At 43.1% G+C, this 23,577-nt stretch overlaps 1 protein-coding gene across 2 annotated transcripts in view; it reads right to left on the bottom strand.

Annotated features, from left to right (window-relative positions):
• Positions 1-23,577, bottom strand: part of C5H1orf21 (chromosome 5 C1orf21 homolog) — an 89,184-nt gene that overhangs the window by 20,531 nt on the left and 45,076 nt on the right. For both annotated transcript variants that reach the window (XM_048944721.1, XM_048944722.1), the window contains exon 3: positions 14,137-14,231. In XM_048944721.1, coding sequence (XP_048800678.1) covers positions 14,137-14,231 — 95 coding nt within the window. The remainder of the gene's footprint in view (positions 1-14,136; positions 14,232-23,577) is intronic.

The following is a 23,577-nucleotide window of genomic DNA, read 5'->3' as shown; positions in this document are numbered from 1 at the left end:
AATGGACCTGGGGGTATTGATTGATGCTCGGCTGAACATGAGCCGACAGTGTGCCCAGGTGGCCAAGAAGGCCAATGGCATCCTGGCTTGCATCAGAAACAGTGTTGCAAGCAGGAGCAGAGAGGTGATTGTTCCCCTATATTCAGCACTGGTGAGGCCACACCTCGAGTACTGTGTCCAGTTTTGGGCCCCTCACTGCAAGAAAGATATTGAGGCCCTGGAACGTGTTCAAAGGAGGGCAACAAAGCTGGTGAGGGGTCTGGAACACAGGCCATATGAGGAGAGGCTGAAGGAGCTGGGAATGTTCAGCCTGGAGAAGAGGAGGCTCAGGGGAGACCTCATTGCTCTCTATAACTTCCTGAAGGGAGGTTGCAGTGAGCTGGGGGTCGGCCTCTTCTCTCGTGTCATTAGTGATAGGACCAGAGGGAATGGTTTCAAGCTACGGCAGGGGAGATTCAGGCTGGACATTAGGAAGTATTACTTTTCAGAAAGGGTGGTCAGGCAGTGGAATGGACTGCCCAGGGAGGTGGTGGAATCACCGACCCTGGGGGTGTTCACGGAAAGACTGGATGTTGTGTTGAGGGACATGGTTTAGTGGGAGCTATTGGGAATAGGTGAACGGTTGGACTGGATGATCTTGAAGGTCTTTTCCAACCTTGGTGATTCTGTGATTCTATGATTCTATGATTATATTCACTTACTGTAGGGTGGAGTCTCTTCAGGCACAGCTGGTCCAACTCATCTCAGTGAGCCTACCTGTTGCAGTAAGCTCTGCTCCCCAGAGAGGGGTGCTGGGAGGAATGAGCATCTCTCAGAGGCTATATGTAACTCCTCGCTGTTTTATTCAGCGCTCAGACTTTCACTAATTGTAGTCAACGTAAGATACCGTATTAGCTACAAACAAAACCTGATTTTTAATCTTAGCAGACATGCAGATGCTCAGTTTAAAAGCCACAACGGCTGCTGTGAGATCATGATTTTCACCCATCTGACCTGCAAGCCGTGACGCTCATCCATCCAAACAGCATATTTACCTACACGCAGTGAAAAAACTGCACTGAAAACTGACTCTGATTGGAATCAGAAGGAATAAAGCAAATCAAGTGTAAATACTTGATTCTGAAATAAAGGTTAAGCAGGAGTTCAATATTAATTTAAAGAAGACAAGAAAACACTTAGGCTCAGTTTGGACATCACCTAATGGTAAAGTTCACTAGTTTCATGTCTGTGCTAATTGATCAGCGTGGCTGAATTTGAGCTTTAACTAACATCGAAGCGTTGTATCACGAAGGCAGTCAGTGCCCTTCATGCCACAGCAATAAAACTTGCTCCCAAAATTCACCCTTGGGCTCTCCACTATGCTTCACAATTTAAGCTTCTATTTTAGAGCAAACATCCATCCCGTGGTATTAGCATTTTTAGAGAAAACCTTTACAAGTCAAGAATGTTGTGAACAGTACTTGAAACCCACATTCCACTCATGTGCAAACTGGAACAAAGATGCTGTTAACAGTTTGCCTGCCCACCATTTTGTTAACGGTGCCCACTGCAGACCTTGCTTTGCAGCCCCCATGCACTCTCCCTTCCTTGGCAGCCTCTCACTACTCTCCCATGACTTCATTCCAGACAATCTTTTTCTTGCATGAGAGAACGAGCTTGAATCGAGCGCAGAATAATGATTCAGTATCTCCCACCCCAGTGTTAAGTTCCTCTAAACTCAATTAATCACAGGAACCTCTGGCAGCTCACAATTTGCCAGCAAGATACACCACAGTAATAAGTGATTTCACATTCTGCTTTTGAAGACAAGCTATTAAATTCACATACTGTACTACTTTAATCAAGAATAGTTAATTAAGCTGTTCCCTTGATACAATTTTTTAATCATTCTGCACCAACCATACATCACTTTTATAGAACTCAGACTGTGGCCATGATGCATGTTTGCAATCTGTCTTTCCAAATTAATCTGTCAGCATTTGTAAACTCAGAGCAGATCCAATACATTCTGTCTCTCCAGTAGCTGAGCCAGAAGTTCAGGGAGACCGAGGACTGGATGGGGAGTGATGCTGGAGCAGTGCTTTGCAACGGGGTTTCACTGAAAAGCTGAACGACAAATCCCACTGCAGATCATCACCCAGCACGATAGCAAGGTCTTCATTATTATTTTAGTGCTTTGTATTTGCATACCTTTTATTTCCTTAAGTTAACTCAGCTTTATGGTCTATGTCGTTATCATAAAACCAAGTCCAATAACTGCACATAGTAATGATCAACACACATAATCCAGGATTCGTAAGTAGAGGCCATAAAACCAGGGGGATCTATAGTGCCAGATCAACAAAATATTAACAATACGACAAGAATCTAAAGTCTACATTTATAACAACGATTTTCTATTGCATTATCTGAGCTCAAGGGCAGGCTAATGCAATGCTTTTCTAGGAAAAAACTTCACACACAGAGGCCACGGGAACTAGATTTGAATCCTTTCTGTTTTAAAGCACTCACAGAAGTAGGATATGAAAAAAAATGGCGTCACGGTTTGGCTATGTGACTTAATGATAAAAAAAAATAAAGAGTTCCATAAAGTAAATAAGAGAAGAAAATGAAAACCTGGTCCAGTTTTCCGAACTGGCACAGGGATCCCCAGTAGGGAACCCTCTGACACTGTGCTAATGCAAGAACTGCTAAACTGTGAGAATCTGCTAAACATTTATCCCAGGAAAACAGGGAGCACAGAAGACAGAGAAGACATGGAGAAGACATGTTCTCCCATCCGGCCTTTCATAACTGCACACCAAGTCACACCAAGCCTTTCACATGCCCACTTCAACATTTTTACGTAGGATTTTTTAACGGCCAACAAATGAGGCTGACGTAAATTCAGGTATTTTCACTCTCACACTACTTCATGGATTCTATTTATAAAGCTCTGCATCCTTCCTTCTCTGTGGAAATGTCACCACGGTATTAATAACGTTCAGATTTAGAAGGTGCACAACTCAGAGCTCAGAGGCAGGAGCCTCACGGAGCAATAATGTAACATGGGACCTGCTGGATCCATCGAGACTCCATCAATCTCCCCCTACACTTGCAGACAAAAAGAACTAAGATCCCTTGTTATTTAAATGAAGATAAGAAAACAATCCATGCCATGTTTTATTTAACTGAGCAAACAAGTGCAGCCAGAAGAACAGCTTCCAAAAGACAACCAAGCCCATGAGGCATAAGTGAATCTACTCACTTAAGCTTTTAAATGGGCTGGCAGGGCATGGGCCTTTCATGTGTTTTTCCCATTTAACATTCAGGTTTGTTTAGATAAACTCAAAGATGTGTTTATTTACATATAAAGATAGAAAGATATATTTGGGGATTTAAAGTAGAGGAAAAATCTTTTACAGTAATCATTAACTGAAAGCATCCTGAACTTTAACTAAAGAAACATGTTCTAACACTGAGAAACTTTTGTAATTAATCCTTGCCTTAGATCATTTCAGAAGGAGTTACAAGCCTAATTAGCATTAGCTGAGAAATTGCTCATGTCCTGAATTCCTGAAGCGAGGCACCCACCGCAGACACCTGCATGCCCACTGCCCCACAGCCAGTAGGGCTCAGCCCTGGCTCACTGCACCGAGTCCCAGAACACTTCTCAGCATTGTAGCTCGCTGCAGACGCAAGCTTCCCTCCAAACTCCATGTCTGTAACACGGATTAAAACAACAATTGCTAAAATCTCTCTCTTTTTCTCTATTCTGTTTGATTAAAAGAGCACTGGGGCTATTCTTAGAGGAGCTGCAGTGGGCAGGCTGCAGCTAGCAAACGCTTGGCCTGTGGCCAGCCACGGCTCGCTGCAAGGCTGAGCAATGCTGGCTGATGCTGTGCCACAGCAGAAGCTCAGTGAAGGATCTCCGCTTGCATTATTGCGTTTTAAAAAAGGAGGATGCAGAAAACCAGCTGAATGCACGGCACGCTGTGAAAATGCTGTGCTTTGGGAAGGGCTGCCACCAGCCTGTGTCTGCCATCACCGTGCATCTCACCGCGCGGCTGAAGTCCTGCTTTGTAGCAGAGCATTTTCAGCAGGAAGGAAATGAGTGGAAGGATTATTTCAGTGCTCTCACGTGGATGGTGATCTTCAGAAAAGCTGGGCAAGATGGAGTGGCTTACAGAGACAGGAGCACCAAACCCAGGAACACACAAGCTCCTAAATTTCTGCACCTAGCCAAGCTGTTATAAAAAAAAAAAAAAGGTATGTTTTGACTTTGACTCCTGAAAACTATGAAGCAACTTCAGTGAGGCCAGTTTCAGAGCCCAGCCATCAGAAAGGACTGAGCATTTTCTATATTTAACTCAAGTTTGCTTGCTAAGGCTACAACTCGCTGTGTGCTTCCCAAGCCTAAGAAGAGATCTGGCAAATGCACAGTATTTTACTGGCTGCAGAATGTTCTGAGCATGTCTCAAATTCTGAAACCATCCCCTGCTGCCATGCGTCCCCATATGGCAGCCCCCTTTCCAGCACAGCAGCTGCCTTTTACCAAACAGCTAAATGAAGGAAGAAAAGCAGCAGCCTGATGGCACGCTCCCTCCCACGCTCATCCAAATCATCCCCCACACTGCAGCCGTACATCCTGGTACTGAGGAAGGAAAGCAATGCACCATGCTTTCCTGTGTGGCGACACCTTTATTTTCTCCAGTGTCTGCCTTTTATTTTATACTGCGAGATTTGGAAACTTATCCCCAAGATGCTCTCCTGGAAGCACACAAATTTGGAGATAAAAGTGCTGGTTTGGATGCAATAGTTCGGATGGATAGGAGTTAGATGGGTCGGCTTTCTTTATGATGTGTTCACAAAGCAGAACAGCCAATTCTGATTCCCAACTACTGCCTTCAGGCACTGCTGTAATACAAACTGCATTTTCTATTTAAATGCATATAGATACGCACAAATACAATATTATTACATTATTAAAAAGCATCGGTTTTGCATTCCCATGCCCAGCAGATCAGGCAGTTTGTTTACTTGCCCAAAGCCGCCCGCCTTTGATGCTATCCCATGGCAAGATCCTACCTGAGATAAGGCAGTGAGAAGCAGCACTGACTGAGCAGGGCAAGTGCAGAGTGAGTAAGGGAGATGAAAGTGCAGCACCGTGGAGCTGCGTTTCAACTCGAATACTTTCTCTTGCAGCAGCAAGGAGCAAATAATTTAAAGCTATAGGAGGTTTTCTGCCCGGTGAGAGCAAACAAATTGCTTCGGTAACTTGCATAATAGTGTAGTTCAGTATTGCTTTGCTATCTGTGTACCTGACATTAGGAAGTATTCATGTATATGCTATATCGCTTTATAACACGCCTATATGTAATCCCAAACTGCATCATCCTCCCTCCACACAAGAGCTTGAATTATAAGCACATATTTCTTTTCATTGACTCTTTTTTCTCGTAGGTTTTCTTGTCAATGAAAAACCCTTGAACCTGAAAGTTCTGATTCTGCCCAGATTCCCCTTCTCCTGATCCGACTCCCCCCCTCTGTTGCTCAATGCCAGCCTGCCCACTGCCTGAAATGCAGAAACTCCCCCAGCACATGTCCCCATCTACTTGCATCCCAGCAATGACTGCAGTGACTGAGGGGAGTGAAGCACCATGCAGCTCACATATGGGTCATGCAAAGCCTGACCCTGCAGGCAGAGGCAGCTCCAGCCTCTAGCCCTCTGCCTAAAAACAGGAGCACGGACACCAGCTCCAGCCACAGGAGGTTAAAAACACTGCAACAATGCCATCTGTCAGGCATAAACAACAAAAATGGATGTTTCTTATATAGAAAAAGAAAAAAAAAATCCTTTAATTTCACTTAATATCCTGAAAAATTCCTGAAAAAGGTTCAAGGAGACCAGAATTCCCCTAGCTGTGGCTCAGAGCATGCTGTAATTCAGGCTGAAGAGCTAAAGCCAGCAGGAGCGAGGGAACGGGGCTGGCAAGCTTCCCAGCAGCCATCTCCACATCCCCTTCCCTTGGCTCTAGAGAAGATACCATTACATCGGAGTATTTCTGTAGCCCCAGCACTAGAGCATGGCCCCGGCAAGCCCGAGCTGATCAGTGCCTGTGTCCAGCCTCTGTACTCAAACAACATACAAAAAAACTCCACTTAGAAGTGTCTGCTCTTGTTTTAAATACTTTCATCTAAAATATCATCATTTCCTCCACCTCAGATTCCCGATGGGATTGTAAAGGTTTGCTGACTTCATCCACACACTGTGATGAACACAACCAAAGCATCAAAGCAAGCACATGCAGAACAACGGCTGAAGCGGTGAAAAATGCTCCTGCTCAGCATGAGCCAACGTTTCCCTCCCAGGTGCTGTGCAAAACGCTGTGCTCCTGCTGGCAAAAGCAGGGAATATTGAAAACATTCAAAATATCAGTTCATTCTCATTCAGCACACAGCACAAACTCTCTTCCTGAAGATTAGTTTAATAATTAGTGCTCTCTGCTCTCCTGCTACAATTCTTATTCCTGCAAGTACTTCTCATTCTGAGTTCTACTGCAAGCTGCTCTTCTTACTGTGCAGCCCAGAGGAATGAAAAGAGAACACACTAAAAATAATATGGGCTATGAATACAGTCTCATATGGATTGGATATTGGAAAATATTTGTGTTGCTTTCCTAAGAAAGGAGACAAACTCACTGAGCTTTCAGAAGCTCCCATGCAGAGGCCCTGCAGAGCCCAGGCCTGCCCCAGCAGCTCCGTGGCCTAGGGAGAAGTCCTGTTCCTTGCATGTCACTCACAGGGATGCAGTAAATGCAGGAGCGAAAACACAGAGAGAAGGAAGCACATGTGGAGGAGGCCAGCACTGCACCGTGCCCTGAAGGCACAGCACACAGCTGCCCAGAAGACTGAGCTGGCACCTACCTCTTGTCTTTAAAGATACTGACTGCATGTATTCACTAAAGAAAACACTTTCTCAGCTGCATTGACAGCAAGCTCCCCCAAACAGGTACTGATTGTGAGAAGAACTTGCCTGAAACCAACACTCCATGTCCCACAAAAGGTACCATCTCGTCTTCAGTAAAGCAAAACCAACATATTCAGTTTGAGTCTGAATGTGCCCATCCCAGCTGTCAGCCCTCAAAATGTTCTCCTCCAGGTGCAGTGCTGTATTCAAACCAAAACTGAGAATCATAGAATCACGATCATCTGGTTTCATCCCCCTGCTATGTGCAGGGTCACCAACCACCAGACGAGGCTGCCCAGAGCCATATCCAGCCTGGCCTTAAATGCCTCTGAGGATGGGGCATCCACATCATCCTTGGGCAACTTTATTATTAAATTCTACAAGTAAAGCCCAGAAACCCTCAAGTTCTCAAAGAAAAAGAATGGCAGATCTAAAAAAATATAGAAAAAGGTTTCTAGCCCTTAAGATCACAGAAGACTTCCAGAACTTCATGTGTAATGTATTTAAACAACCAACTTCACCTATAACCTATGTATTCTGCCAGCTGACTGATGGCCAAGCAGCTGGTGCCGGCAGTGCAGCAGGATGCAGCACACAAGAGGCCATTGTGGGAGCAGTGTCCATCTCTACACTTCCCTCCAAAGATTATCATTGAATTTTTCTGTCCAAAACATACACACAGCCTTGACACAGCAGACAACCTCGAGTACAGGGATGCTGACAATGAAAGGATATGAGAAACAGTTACATCCTCGTGGCAATGCTTGAAGATACAGTTATTCCACCCATTCAAATGACAGAAACAGTCAAGCATGTCCCATACAGAAAAAAATCAGCTTCTGCAACTGATGCAGACATCTCTGTGGGATCACAAACACATCACCGGATATTTATATCTGATCCAGCAAGAGTAAAGCATAACTTGGGCATTAGAACTCCACTGTTTTTTTTCTTAGCAAACATGTAAGGCTGCAAGTATACACTGCATTGGTACACCATTACTTTAATATGCTTGCAAAGAAATACAACTGTATATTTTTTAAGCTTTCTCTACTTTAAAATCACATCCTGATCAAAATTTCTCACTGCACATCCCAGCAGAATAGTCTGTGGCTTAGTTAACACAGGGTGGAGACTGCAATACAGACTAGTCTGAAGCAACGTAGCCGGAACATACTTAGTTTTAATATTGCTTCTGATTTGCTAAAAATATTAATAGCATCAACTTATTCTCTAGATTTTCAGAAGTCAGATACTAAAAGAAAAATTAATGCCTCTTTCATCAAAATTTTTTATGGAATCCAGAGGAAATTAATACTTACTGTGATCATTTACTTTCATCTCTATGTAACATGCAGTGACCCGTAAGTTAAATGAGCTCAAACTGACACAAATTCATTAACAGAAACCATTCTTTGAAGAATATCACTGCAAATTTAAACTGAAATAGGCAATAGGGATAAAAGCTAATTGCCTGGTGTTTAAAGTAACAGATTCCAGTAACAACATTCTTTCCACGCACTGCTAAATCCGTTTCAAATGCCTTTCTTCCAAAAACACTGCAGAAGCAGGCTCATGAAAACTGAAATGCAGTACTTACTACCTTCTTTACTACTGATACCAATACTGCAGCATTTGACTGGAATCTGAAATTCTGCAGAAGTCCAGAGGGTGAATTTCCCTGGGGAATGCAGAAGGCAAGCTGGGAGTACACACTGGTCTGGATTCTGCCAATGAAGACTGCAGGAAAGCATCTCCAATAAGCAACTGTGTCCTCCTGCAGGACTTTCTGGAGTAATAATTCCTCTTTGCTTGGTGCTATTGCACTCAGTGGCTATGCCTGGGGGAAAGGCGCTGCCTCCCTTGCCCCAGTGCAACCCTTGCTACCTACAGCTGAAAGGAGCTTGGCTCTATGCTCAGCACTCCTTCACTGAGTTAGCTACTCTTACTTTTTTTTTTCCTAGCTTTCATTTACTTACTTATTTTGAAGCAGCTTCTTTCGTTCTGAGTTGTTTTCCATAAGCAAGAACAGCCTGAATAGAGCATCTCTGAGCAGCCTCTGTGACCTGCTTGCAGAGACCTCCTATGGGGCAGGAGGATTTGGCTGCTGCAGCATCCAGGATTTCTGTGCTTGAGGGAAAACATGGTGGGGAGCAGCCCTGCTTCATGTCCTGCAACTTCTCAGCTCTCTTTTCCAGCTCCCAGGACCATAGGAGATGCCAACAGAGCAACGGCTGGGTGCCACACCAGTCTGTGAGCAACCCTGCCACAATACCAAGTCATCCAGTACTGTTCACTTGGCCCTTTTATTATTATTATACCCCCAGAGCAGCCCCCACTCTCTGCGAATGATGTTTCAATGTTTTTCTCCCCAGAATTATCCAATTTTTCCACATGTTTTTGTGCCCAAATTTCAACTCAATAGCCCTCAGCATCTTCAAGAGTTTTGCTGAACACAGGCATTACATCTGGAAAGAATGGAGGAGAAAGGAAAATGGGGCAGAGAAGCTAACAGTCACTTCTGCCTAGGCAGACAGATGCACAGACATGCAGCCCTGACAGCAGACAAGGAACCAAACCCATGCAATTGCTGCAGCATTGCAGGATGGTGTGGTCTGCTGCCTGATGCTTCAGGCCCCAAACTTCAGGGCAGACAAAAACTAAAAATGCCCCTTCATGCTAAGGATGGAGGCCTGTGGTCTCAGGCGTTTCTGCTTTAGTTCCCCTGATAAGCAGAGTGCAATGGGAGTTCACTACACAATGCTATTGTTGCAATCATTAGGAAACCTACAGCCTGAAATCTTGATGCTATAGTATACATGAAAATGATGCTACATTTAATTTTCATAAAGCTCTCTGGCAGTGTATTACGATTGTATAGACTTACACCATTTCAAACACAGCAATTCTAAGCCTGTCTAGAAACAATAAGCAGCAGTGGAGTTTAAACACTTTAAAATACCAAACTAATCGTATTATATACTTACATTTGCAGAGCCATCTGTGGGGTTTTTTTACATATGTAGACAAGAAAACACCATAAATATCCCCAATAAATTTAACCAGGGAGAGTAGTAGCTTATATATATATAGATTGGGGAACTTGGGAATAGAATTGGCTATACTTGCCTAACTCAGTCAGGAACTGCAGCATGTGTCAATATTTGCATCACATCTCACAAAATGTTTATCTGATTTACAGATCTATGAGACATATTTTGCACCGCCAATTTATTATTTATTATTTATATTAGGCACAGCATATTCACTTCTGTATATAGTTATTAAAATTGCTTCATTTATCCTTTTCTGCCAGGCTTTTAATTTCACGCACTTCATCTGTCAGGTACTACGATATACTTGTAACGCATCACAGCAGATGATGGTACTGGCATTGGAGACAGACCTACAGACACCAAGGCTGTGCAGAACTGAGTATTACCAAGCTGAATGCTACACGGAGAACAGCAGCAGGCTGGAGAAGCTCGGGACACTGGAAATAACAGCGCACACAAGGCTGACAAAAAAAGTACATTTGGAGGTAAGTTGAATGGAAACTTATGCTTACTGGAAGGAAAATGCAAGGTGTTATGCTTGTATTATTAAAGGTGGAATGAGAGATAGCAAGCAGAATACAGAGGTACAATTTTCTTCCAGTTCCAACAGCAATCCATCTCAACCTCCACCATATAATTTCACTGAGCTTCAGGACAACAGAGCATTATGCTCAAAAGTTTTGAGGACTGGATAACGAAACAGAGAAGTTCCAACAGGTAGCATTGTGGCATGACCGATTAGGAAACAATTCCTCTTAGTAAAAGGTACAAAAGCATCCAAGAACTGAACTGTGATAAATATCGAGTCAACCGTCTAACACAAAGTTAGATATCTGATGTTCTCCGAGGCCTCTGTACTACTGCAAAGTCTCAAAGGAAAACTGATACTCATCAAGTTTCCAAAGCTGCATGAATATAGCACATCTTATCTTACCTTGTTCTGCAATAAAATTTTAGAGTGGAAAACTATCAGTGCTCCAAGGGGATGGCGGTGAGGATAACTGAATTAGTCCTATGATGAATGTTAAATAGGCTGTTATGATTGTGCTTTGTATATTTAATACGATGATGTAGAACTAAACAATAAGTCCTTTCTAAACAACCAAAAAAAAACAACCAGGCCTTTAGAAATAGTAAAAATGTGTTATTTATTTCTGCATGTATTTTTTAGAATCTATTTAACTTTTAAAAAGATTGGTACTTGCTGATTTTTAGCATTTTAGCTCTTCAAGGTAATGAAGTAGCCTGCATCAGCTTTTGCTTGCATTCAAAGCTGAAAGAAAACCCCAGATCTGAGTAATAAACCCAAAGTTGGTACAAACCATTGGTTGGTTTGGGTTATGGCTATCATAAAACCCTTGAACTCATCAGTACTGCACAAGCAACCCATACTGCCCTCAAAATTATGGGGAACCACATGAAGGCCACGAAGATGCCCCTGCAAGAGGCAGCCCCTGTCCCCATCAGTCCCTGACCCCACAAGTTTCCAGGCAGACCCTGCTGGTGTGCTCTAGAGCGTGCTCGCTTCTTCCCCCACACAAATGACATCTCAAGAGCAAATCAGCCCAATATCCTTTCTCCTCAACCAGGATTGGAGATATCCAAGCAGCAAGTGGAGAATAAAGCAAAAATGATCTGGGTAAAGCAGTGAACAAGAAACACGCCTGGCTTTTTTTCTTTTTGTTTTTTTTTTTCTCCTGTCAACAACCTACATTTTAATTCAATGAGGTCTTCCGTTCTGCCAGAGTTTCTTCATGTGGAGAATCTTCTGCTCTGCCTGTTGTGCAGCCCTACCACAGCCATTCTTGTTGCTGATATGTCTGCAGAGTATTTCTGTGCTACACTGTCAGCCCTGCTCCAGCTGTGAGCCCTGATTACCCCTCAGGAGGAAGCCAAGAAGATGGTGCCCCAGGAACGGAGCTTTGTCCAACCCCCAGGGCCAGCTCCACATGGGACAACACCATCCTCCAGCCCCATTTCAGAAGGAGATATGAGTTAGCAGCTGTGACAACAGCAAAAGGTGGAATTAAGGAGAGAGGGAGGAAGGAAAAGGGCTGGCTGATTCTCCCAACGCCTTTCCTTGTTCCAAACATTTCTGTTGCCTAGAAATGTCTGATGAGAAGATGGGATTATGTAAGTGCTTGCCAGCTTTTCACACGTTAAGAAAACTAAAGCCTGAATGATGGGTAGCTTAACCTATCCTCTAGGCAGTGAAATAAACACGTTTACTAAGGAGAAGTGAAACATCCTTAAAAACCCAGGAAGGATGAGGACTTGACAATTCCCAAGATTAAGAGCCGCATGCATTTACAGTCGGTATAATCTCCTTATAGTAAGATGAGGGAGAGGAAAGCAAAGCCTTTTTGGTGTTTCAGGACAGTTTTTGTTTTAAAGTATATACAACCTGTCTGATTGAAGACTTTATTGCATTATTCTCTTTTTCTCCCAGTAGATAAACAGACAAGAAAGCTCTACTAGCTCTCCAGCCCCACATTGTTACACTTTCCACCAAACCCACTGCTCTCATCAAGCATCAATAATAAAACAATAAGCCCTGTGCTGTAGAAATGTCTCTTGCTAAATTTAATCAGACTAACACTTAAGTGCTGCCAGAAAGCAGTCACTAATCAAAGCACAAAATGTTGGCATGTGCTGTGTCACCTCAGCAGACCTATGCCTCCCTGAACTCTTCCTGATTGCTACTCAAGTGGCATTAACCTTCTGCCAAAGCCCTAAATGCAGCTGTAAATTTAAAACATTTTAAAGCTGATAGGCTTTTTCCACAGGAAAACAGGAAAAAATGAGCACAACAAAGCACCAGGTCTCTGAAATGAGCGAAAATTCTCACAGTCACACTCCTCCCAGCTCAAAACAAAGGTGCTTACATTGCAGTTATGCTGAGGGCACTGCGGATGCTACTAGGAAAGGTGATGATCTCAGCAGTGCTTAGTAAAGAATCCCCAGCACCTACTGCAAGCTGAGGTTGTGCCATCCACTGGAGCAATGCAACGCTGCAGGTAGCACAGGGCTAATCTGGAGAGCAAAGCAGAAATCACGTTGTGTGCTCCTCAAGCACCTGCTTTAGGATATTACCCAGCAAAATAAACTGCTGCACAGAGCAAGAAGACACGTGTACTTGTTTTGTACTGCAAGCACGCGCATCTAGAAGAGGGATGGAAGGCATCCAGACTGCCTGGAGCTTGCTCACCCTCCTCCATGCATCTTCTGCAAAAGGAAAATTTGTGGTGGCTTTGTGTCCAGCTTTCCACTGATGACAAAAAGCAAATCTCGAGCTGGTGATAATGGTAACAGGTCCACCAAAATCTGCTGTTGATGTTCCCCATTTGGTATCACTGACGGGGGGAGGAGGAAAAACAACCCTACATGAAGAAAGCTGCAAAAATGAATGGAACCAGATGTGGAATTCCATACAGAACTACTACTGTGAAATGTCTTCAAAAAATTAAACTGGGCCAAGCCCCAGCTAGCCCATTACACAACCTATATTCCTCCAGCTTTAGAAGAGGGGAGATGACTTCTGACAAATGCCAGAGGTGACTCAGCCATGATTTAAGCCACATCAGTGGTATCCCAGCTATTTCTAGTGGTACTGAGCTGGCATCTCCTTCTTGATGGTGGGACAGTGAGCCAGCAAGCTGCTCTAGTCAGGGAAAACACAACGCATGCAAAATGACTCCTGCAGCTGCCCTGCTGTGAATGTACTTCTTTCTCTACTTTGAATGGTGAATTTTAAAATATGTAAAACCATGAAGCACAGAGCAAATAGCATCTACTTAAATAGGTTATTTTATCATGGCAGGGTGCTGCTGTTTTACCACCAACTCGTTTGCAAGACAGACACACATATTTCAAACTATATATATTTACATCTGCAAAGGAGGTGAGTATAATCACGGAAGCACTCCCTGCAGAGCCTAATTCAGAAAGACAAGCAGGAAGCAAAGTCGTATTTCACACTGTCCACGTGATCTTCACAGCCAGGTATGGCATTGTCAGGGAAGTCCTCTTGCTGTGTGTAAGCTGCAGGCTGAATGTGCTGCATGTTGCATATTTCATTACAAAAGCACAGCCACGTTATTTCATTAGAGAAGTGATAAGTTCAATCCTTACCAAGTTTTCTTGGTTCCTGGCTGCTATTTTCTGATCATCTTCTCCCCCATTTTTCATGTATTTGACCTCTTCCACTGGTTTGATCCTATACTCATCTGAGCACCAAGAAAAAAAAAAGAAAAAAAAAAGTTTTGAACCAGTGTAGTTCGGCAACCGGGAAAAAAGAAAAACTTGAAACCAAAACAGCTGACTAGAGAAGGCCCTCATCCAGCAAGGCAACTAAAACCCACACGTCTGTAGTTTGAAAGGCTTAAATGGGACTGCTACCAAGGACGTTTCTGGCTGAAGCTTTAGTCTGGCCTCCAGAGATGGGTGGGCAACTCTCCTGCCTGGCCCTGTAAAGAGTGGATATTGGGTATCTGAGGACATACTCTTCCCAGGCTCCCTGGTTTCCTGTATAGATCTTCTGAATATAAAGAAGCTCTTGGCTCCTGCAGCCTCCCAGGTTTTTCATTGGCAGTGGGCAAGGAAGCAATACACACAGCTACGACGCAGAGGCTGCTCCTCTATGTTCTTTGCATTAAAAAACAAAAAATCAAGCAATGCTGCGAAAGTCAAATTAAAAATTAGGTTACAATCCAGGAAAAACAAAAACAAAAAACAAAAAACAAAGAAAAACACTCCAAAACACTGCATTTTTTCCATTATTTCTCCTGCACTGTTTCAATGGAGCTAAAAGGTACCCCATGACAGACAGCACATTCCCACACAACTCTCCTCCCCCACTCCTCACCACAACCGCTTTTCCTACACGTGAAAGTCACCCCGGGACAGATCCTACATGCAAACAAGGAAAAAGAGAAGTAAGTAGAGAAAGAAGTAAGACTGCTTTGCCCTTACTATTCTATCATGCTTCAGCTTTTCAATAGAGCTCAACTCCCAGCTCCAGTGCCAGCCCTGCCATGTCCTTTTACCTGCAGATGCTAATAGCATCACTCAGAGTTGGGTTTTCTTTACTTGGACACAACATCCCCAAACTCCCATGGATTTTGGGAAAAGGGATTCTTCACTTCCTTTCTCTCAAGCTCAGGAGCCCAGTGATTGCAATAACAACAGGGAGCTATTATGCCTTTTTGCCTGGCTTCTCTGTGCAGCAAGCCAAATCACAGGAAAGATGCCCAGAGCTCTGGGACCCCATTCCTCCCATCAGGATATACCATGCAGAAGAGATACAGGGACTGCAGCCTCGGTAAGCGTATCAGTGCAAAATGAAATGAGATACAGTAAGCTGGGAATAAAAGATGAAACCTGGAAATGGAAAGAATTTCCATTTTCTAATGGAAAGAAACCACACAAACCTTATTAATGGCGTTTTCAACCCATTCCTTGGGGTGTCAAGCAATTTGTCCCTTGCTCAGGGGAAAACAAAGCAGAAATGGATTTTCCTGGGTTTAATGTATTTAAACAAAACAAAAAAATCACTTATTAGGAATCTCGCTTTCAGGACACTATGAACAATTGAGTGTAGGTCAAATAAGCCTAACTTTGAAAAATCGATTATTTTAAGATACAGGCAGGTTCTGCATTCAGTCTAGTAAATAACTTTTTAAATATAATTAAATACATTAATAGAGAGCTTAAATAAAACCACAGAATGTATCAAATAGCAGCATTTCAAACGCAGATTCAAAACAGATGTAAGAGTTTAAAACACACTGGAAGAACATGAATTAAGAATTATTATACTGGTATACACGAGCACATTTGCTGAACCTTTTGCCTTTTTAAATGGAATGAAGGCAGTCAGAAGGTGACACTTCATAAAACCAAAAAGCCTTAACACAAAAAAGCCTGAAAATTAGGTATGCTTGATTGACTGTAATATCTGTACCTAACTCATGTTCTTCAGCAGGGAACATCCTGAACTGTGTAGGGCTTATAAAGAGAATAGATGTTGGAGAAACTGGACTGTCAGACCAGGCAGGGGTGAGGACTGTGAGGTGCATAAGAGACACTTAAGGGATTTATTGCACAATTTGCACAGATAACTAACAGCGTGGATTAGTAAATGTGCTTTTGCCTCATACTTATCAATCTAATAACTATTCAATTATCTGTGCAGCACAGCTGGCATGACTCTTCTCTCCACCTTATGAAAAAGGTAGAGGAAAAGCACAGATGCTTGGATCAGTTTGTGCTTGAGGCACGCAGCAGCAAGCTTCCCAAAAATAAAAGAGTCACTTTTCATCATGTTTCTAGGACAAGTTGAACAAACCATGTCAACTAGCAAGTCTTACTTCAGGGAAACCTGCCTTCTCATTGGGAGAATGCAAAAATAATCAGGCCAAAGTTTGCACATGCTTCTGTAAGCACTGGTAACATCAGTCCTTTAATAGGAAGTGTCTTACTTATACCCATCTATTATATAGCATGGGTTTGGGCATTAGAAATCCCTACCCGCATCTCCAAAGGGATATAAATTTGCCAAAACCTAAAGCTGACAATCTGCCCTAAAACCTGAGCGGCAAACTCTTGGGGATGAGGCACGTGAAGAAAGCAGCAGGCTGAGTGAGCAGCAGGCATACTTCAATGCCTAAATAAATGATTAACGGACCAGAGTGCCAGGCAGCAAGCAACTCCATCAAACCTAGGTGTTGTGAGCTAGCAGTGCACGTACCAACAGCAGAGAAGCACAGCAGGGGCCTGCAGGAGGTGACCATCAACCTGAGCTCAGGAAAGGGAGCGAGAAGATTGGGCCACGATCAACTGCTGCATCACACACACAGAGATGGACAGAACAGTCAGCACTGTGAAGTCTGAAGCGATGATATTATTCACAAGCTCCTACTACAGGCAAAATATTTTCCTTAAAATATCGAGCATAGGTACAACATATTGGCATTGTTTTCTCATACTGAGTAGTCACTCAGTGGGGATAGGAATAGATAGATATGATTCCATGTTCAAAGGGAAAAAAACAGCTAACTACTTAAACTGTCATCAAAAGAAAAAGGAGGACATGCCAGTGACTACAAGCCCTACAGCTTCCAAGGCACAGACAGGGACTGCTGGAAACACCCACAAGCAGAACTACCCAATTTATTGAGGAAAAAAACCCATCTCTGATTAACGTCAGTGGCCACTGAGCTAAGTTGCTTAAATGCTCACAACTACCTGAATCCCCGCTGAAATGCTGACATTTATACATGCAACCCTCTTGGTACCTGATGAGAAACACTAACTTCTGTTAGCATCTCCCTCTGGCATTTACAAAGGCTTCATCCTTCATGTTCATGTGGAACTTCCTTAATTTTCTGGATCAAGCTAAGCTGTAACACTTTTACGAGCTCCTCACAAATCTCTTCGAGCAGGGATCTGACATGGGAAATGCAGAACAAGCCCTGAAAGCAATGGGATGAGTCAGTGTTAAGCCCTTTCCCAGCCATTTATGCTAACTGTAATGAGACTTTTAGCAACCAAAGGGGTGCCAAGCCAGGGGAGAAGGTGCTACCCAGCATCTTGGCCAGCTGGGACATTGCTAGTGGGTGAAACAGATTAGAAATGAGTCTGACACGTAACACCACGTATAGGACTACAGCCATTATGTCATACATACTAAATATAGCAATTACATTCAATTAAGTATTTCACAAAGACTTGGTGAGACATAAGGTCGTGCGCTGCATCAATCATGTTACTACTGTGAGGGCAAGAGCTACGTATAGATTTTTTTGACCAGCTGATGGTAACATCTATCCTCTGTAGATAACATATATTGGAGATGTCCAGAAGTGTGTTCAGAAGTCAAGAATCCTGTGGTATTTATGAGATTGTTCTGGCTCTGAAGTTACTGTCAGGATAGAAGCAAGGTAAATGCAAAAGAATGGATGTTTAAGTAACAGACAGACCCAGAAGTACACCATTGGAGGATAGTTATTAATGGCTTTAAAATAATACGAAAATTACGTTAAAGACAGGTTGGGGAAATAGGCCTTTGATGCATTCCCTACAGGTAACACCTCTGGTATTTGCTAAAACTGCTCACCAGTTTTGCTTGATCAGGTAGGGGTGCATCTGCTATTGATGCACTTTGAGATACGTTGGTCTGAATGATCAGAAACCCATCCAGAGCAATCCTGAGGTGTTAATTAGGTCCTTCCTGACCTCAATCAAATCTGACAGTCGACAAGACATTGAAAGCTGCATGGAGCTCAGGATAAAGGAAATTACACAGAGTTCTGTGTATATGTACCTCGCTCCATCATGCTCATCAGCTGTACCTTTTTCTTTTTCCTAAACACAGTTTTATATCAAAATGGACAGAAGTAAAACATCTTCATGCTTCTTTCATGTGCAAAATTAAACGTCAAGAAATGAATGTGGTTAAAATTTTAGGACACTGACCCTCAGAGCTAGGTATATGTACAAAGAGCAATAAATCTGCATGCTTCTCTCATACATATTAATAAATATATATTTAAAAAAATATAGAAAACTACTGTCTTGTGCCCTGTCCCTGGAGGCGTTCAAGGCCAGGTTGGATGGGGCCCAGGGCAGCCTGGGCTGGTATTAAATGTGGAGGTTGGTGGCCCTGCCTGTGGCAGGGGGGTTGATGATTCATGGTCCTTGGGGTCCCTTCCAACCCTGGCCATTCTGTGATTCTGTGATTATATAAAAAGAGTTGCTGAAGCAATTCAAATGGGAAAGCAATGTGCTTTCAGTGCTGCTGTCACAGCAAATGCAGCACTGAAGCAAAGCAGTCTCATTGAATCATAAGAAAAATAATATGAATGAACCACAGATTAAAACTAGAAATATTATCAAGCGTAATGTCCACCATAAAAACCATCACACGATAGAAACCAGAAAGCAGTGCCATCCCTCACACAAAGCCCCTTGGAAGGGTGATGAAAAAGGGTTTTTAAGTTGAATACTCTGCAAAAATTCTCAGTAGGCAAATCTTATGAATGAAGATCTCCATCTGGAAGCAGATAGTTCTGCACAAACATGTCACCCAGTTGCCATGGAAATGTGACAAAGAAAAACAGCACCCATTAATAACAATTTCAGTGATAAATGAGCATATCAACTTATAACATTGAAACAATTAGAAGAGGGGGAAGGAGGGAGAGAAAAAAAAAAAACAGAAAAAAATCCTTTTGGCTGTTCCTATGCGAAACATTTCCTTGGTACTTCCAGACATCGCTGCAAGTGCCATTACCACAGCAACACTGGTTGTGATGCTGTTTCTGGCCCTATTTGAAGCTAAATAAATAAGCACCACAAGAGCACCAAAGCCAAGCACAAGGCATACACCTCGACCAGTGAGACCTCTGGAGAAACCTCCCGTTGATCAAAAGTTCCTCAGGTCCACCAGCGCTGGGCAATCCATCACCCTGCTGATCCTGCTGCCTGCGCCGACACAAACCAAATGAAAAACAGCTTTGGAAGGGTGCCAACCAAGTTTGCTCAAAGGTCTGTCGGAAAATGTTCATCCAGGTTTCTGAAATGAAGTTACTTGCACCTGAACCCAACGTGCAACAAGGCGCTGCTGCAGGCTGAGGTACTGAGCACAGCACAAGTGCACAAAGAACATGCCAATTTTGCCAACAGAATAGTAATCACCAGACAGAAAAGCTGTTTAAAAATCTGCGTGTATTACACAGATTCCAGCATGTCTGAAAAGATCACCCTGAAAGGCTTTCCTCTTCCTACACCACCCTAAGCTGGCCTGGAGAAACGTGCCTGCTGCAAAAGATGTATGAGACTGCTAGGATTCATTTCTGGAGGGGTGGAAGGGGACCAAGACAAACTAACAGAAAGTCAGATCTGGAAGGACCTGGCCCTGAAGGCAGGCAGGACAGCAGCAAGTCTTTGTGACCTTTTTTTGAGCAGTTCCTTCTACAGCCCTGTAATATATCTAACGCTTTAGGGAACAGCAGCTCCCTCAAGGGTGATGCCTGCTTGAAAATGAACAGGGAAATTTTAGCAAATTCCCTCCTACTTCACCAGACTACCCCTTTCCAGGCCCAGCTTATGACAGCTTCCAGCACCATTCTTCCTGGGCTGACGAGTTTGACAAAAGCACGGTTCTGTTAACTTGAGCAGACTTTATCTTGATTTTTTGCTTCTGTAAAAGCACAAAAAAAAAAAACCTCACATACCTCATCCTTTATTATAACACAGCCACTAGTTTCCAGTGATGCAAACAGCTCGCAGCTCTTGCTCCTTTTGGTATCCCTGTCTTCTGACACAGAACAGCAGGGCTGAGCTATGCCTGGAGGAGGACACAGCGTTCTGCCAGCTGCAGTGCTGGTGCTGAGTGCCTCAGCATATGGATCTTGGGTTTTGCTTTTATCCCCTCTCTAACAGGGACAGCTGATTATGAAGCTGTAATTTAACTCCCTTGTTTCCACTGGGCCAGTTTTCAAATCCAATAGACAGCTTGCAACTGCTGTATGCCCACCTTGGGCGCTCAACTCATCACTTGGTTTCTTCGTAACTAAAAAGCTCCTCCAGTTAGTTTGTATTTGGTCTATCATGCAGTCCAAGTACTATAAACACCAACAGTGTTATGCATCATTTTCTATCACATTATGCATATAGCATCATGTTAAGTAACTTTCCACCAAAGGCACTGGCCTGCTGCAGTGCCTTATGCCTGCTAGGTCTCTGACAGAGGTAGGGCAGACGAGAACTCAACAGGGAAAGTAATTTTTAAATTAACTGTGGCAGGGGGAGAATCAGACATCTTAACATCTTCCTTGATCCCACGGAGGAAAGAAAGGCTCTGTTGTGCTCTGGCTCACTCAGGCTCACAGATAAAAGGGTAGAGATGCTCCTGAGGAGATCCACCAGGGATACAACCAATGTCCAGCAGCCAGATTTCTGCATCTTTTTAATAATTTGTATGATAAATTCATTCTAGAAAGTTAAACTGCACAAATGACCAACAGCACAACTTGTCCAGTTACCAAACAAACCATCTTTCATTACACAATATCCAGACTTTTTAAAGACCCATTTGTGTTCTAGACCTGAGGAAGCTCTATACATAAGCTGGTATTGAAAAAACAGTCACAGTATAATTAAAGAATTTTGTGCACTTGTGCATAACTAAGCAACCAAAACATAGTTAAGATGTGCATGTGTAACAGACTTTCAGCTATGCAATTTTTGTATAGTTTAAATGTAAAACTCAAACACATATATAAATGTTTTCATGTAATTCATTTGTAAGTTGGATGCAAGCTTATTCCAAGGAAACCATTTCTCAAGTGGAAGAGATTATAACGATGGTGATCTGCAGGAAGGATACTCAGTAAATGTAATTATCTAGCCCACTAAAAAGATCAAATTGAGAAATGAAACAGAGAGGAAACAAGCAGCAGAAAGATATTAAAGGCACAGACGGCAGGAAAACAAAGGATTGCTGCCTTGAGAAATACAGCTATTCAGGTGAGATCATCAGACAGGTTTTTGGGTACAGGCTGCAACTTTCTGTTAGGCTATCCCCAAACCACAGCACTGGTGTAGCACAGGAATGACCAGGGAAGGTCTCGGCACAACCCATAGGAACTGAAAATTCAGCAGTCCACCTCCAAACAGTTCTTACATGTAAACCCCAGAAGTGTATTTGGAGGCAAGCAAATGGTGCGACCCTGCCCTAAAGAAAACACTGCACCACTCAAACTGCAACTAGAAGATGCAGGAGCAGAGGAAGGGAGAGAAAAAAAGATGAGCAAGGAGCTAACCTTGGAATGCAAGGAACCACAATGCAAGGAAGGCTAAAACTCTCCCTACCCTGTTTCGAACCACAGCCCGATGTACAGAGCACCAAGAAACCCCCATGGCAGTCAGTAGGTTTTCCAGAGCACCTTTCTTCTCCGACAGCTTTCAAAGCCTTTCGTGAACACTGAGCAAAACCTCTCCAAACTCCCAACAGGTGAGCACTGCCTGCCTTCCATAGGTGATAACTGCAGCCTCAGTGATGAAACAACTCAGAGGCTGCAGCAGTTCAGCAACAGGGAAACAGGACTGAGTAACATCTGTATGCCTTACACAAGAAAGCTTCCCAGTCAGGAGCAATCCAATTACAAGCCACAAGCCTTGCAAACTTGTAGTCATGGCCCTTACACCCCTTACAGTGCCTCAACTGCTGAAGACCCCAACTTATAAAATAGAGCACAGGTTTTTGGATGCAAAAGATCCAAAAGTGAATTATTTTACTTGCAGGCCATCTGAAGAGCTTGAAATTAACCTGTAGCAAAGATCAATATTTGATCTTGGTTATGATGCCCATAGTTCATTTCTTGTCTCTGAAAGATGCCCGCTTCCCTCAGCACCATCCACATTGTGAGGCTTCATCTAAAACCCCAAAGCAAACACCTACCACCCGTGTGGCACCAAAGCCACTTGGTACAGCATCCAACAGGTGGTGACAATGAAAGGGAGACCCTAAGGGACATTAGCAGGCATGACTTGAAGTACTGGTCCCATTTGCTGCCTGCTTTCTTGCAGCAAAACTGAAGGTGCTGCATGCATGCAATGCACAAACATGCACATGTAGGATATGCTGGAATGCAGAGGATTGGATTGAAAAGCAAAGAAAACAATAAAAAAAGCTAAGGGTTTTTCATACCCCCTTTCTGCTCATATTGTTACATTTATTTAAAAGTGTGAGAAAAGGCAGTTTTTAAATAATAACTAAAAAAAAAATAAACAATGTGTGCCTAGAACGCTTACACTAGTCAAGCACTGTCAGCTGAAACTATCCCAAGATCCTCCAAATTCCTGCAGTTAGAAATTCAATACACAACATTCAAAACACAAGGGGTAAAAACATAGAAGACAGAATTCAGGGCAGAAAAGATCTCAAAAATCATCACGCCCAACTGCTAACCTAGCACTGCCAGGCAGGGCATGCCTAGAGCCACCCAGCAGAAGCCAGGCTGGTTTTATATGCCAGCTGCTCACAGGCAGCAATGTGAACATGTCCCATTTGGAGGTGCAAGTTCAGTGCTGAGAAGGCTCGGACCAAGACACAATGTTGGGTTACATGATTTATTTGAAATAGCCAGGAGGGTTCAGTGCTTTGGAGAAGCATCCAACAGAAAAACGTCTCCTCCTTCAGCACACAGATGAGGTCCAAAGCACACAAGGCAACTCAAGATTTCAATGGCTTTTAAGAAACCAGTTTCAGAGCAGTTAACCTGTAAACATTTCTCAGGCTGTGTATGCTAGGGTACACAAATATTTATTTAGCACCTTTATTTATTTACCAGTTATTTCTGTTAGTAGATACTCCTACAATAAAATTAAAGTCTGAAATTGCTTACATGTTTCTGCAGCTTCACCAAGGCTGAGGCTTACGTGGTGAACTGGAGAATTTTCGCTCAGAGTGGGGTTTTCCTGGCCAAGGTTCAGACTTTAGGTTTTCTTTTCTTTGTGGCCAAGAATTACCAGACTTGGAAAATGACAAAAGGAAGGTTGCTAGAATTG

This window comes from Lagopus muta, chromosome 5, assembly GCF_023343835.1.
Source record: "Lagopus muta isolate bLagMut1 chromosome 5, bLagMut1 primary, whole genome shotgun sequence".
In the NCBI taxonomy this organism is placed as follows: domain Eukaryota; kingdom Metazoa; phylum Chordata; class Aves; order Galliformes; family Phasianidae; genus Lagopus; species Lagopus muta.
The sequence above is the reverse complement of the archived record's forward strand: the minus strand, read 5'-3'. Positions and strand labels throughout refer to the sequence as shown.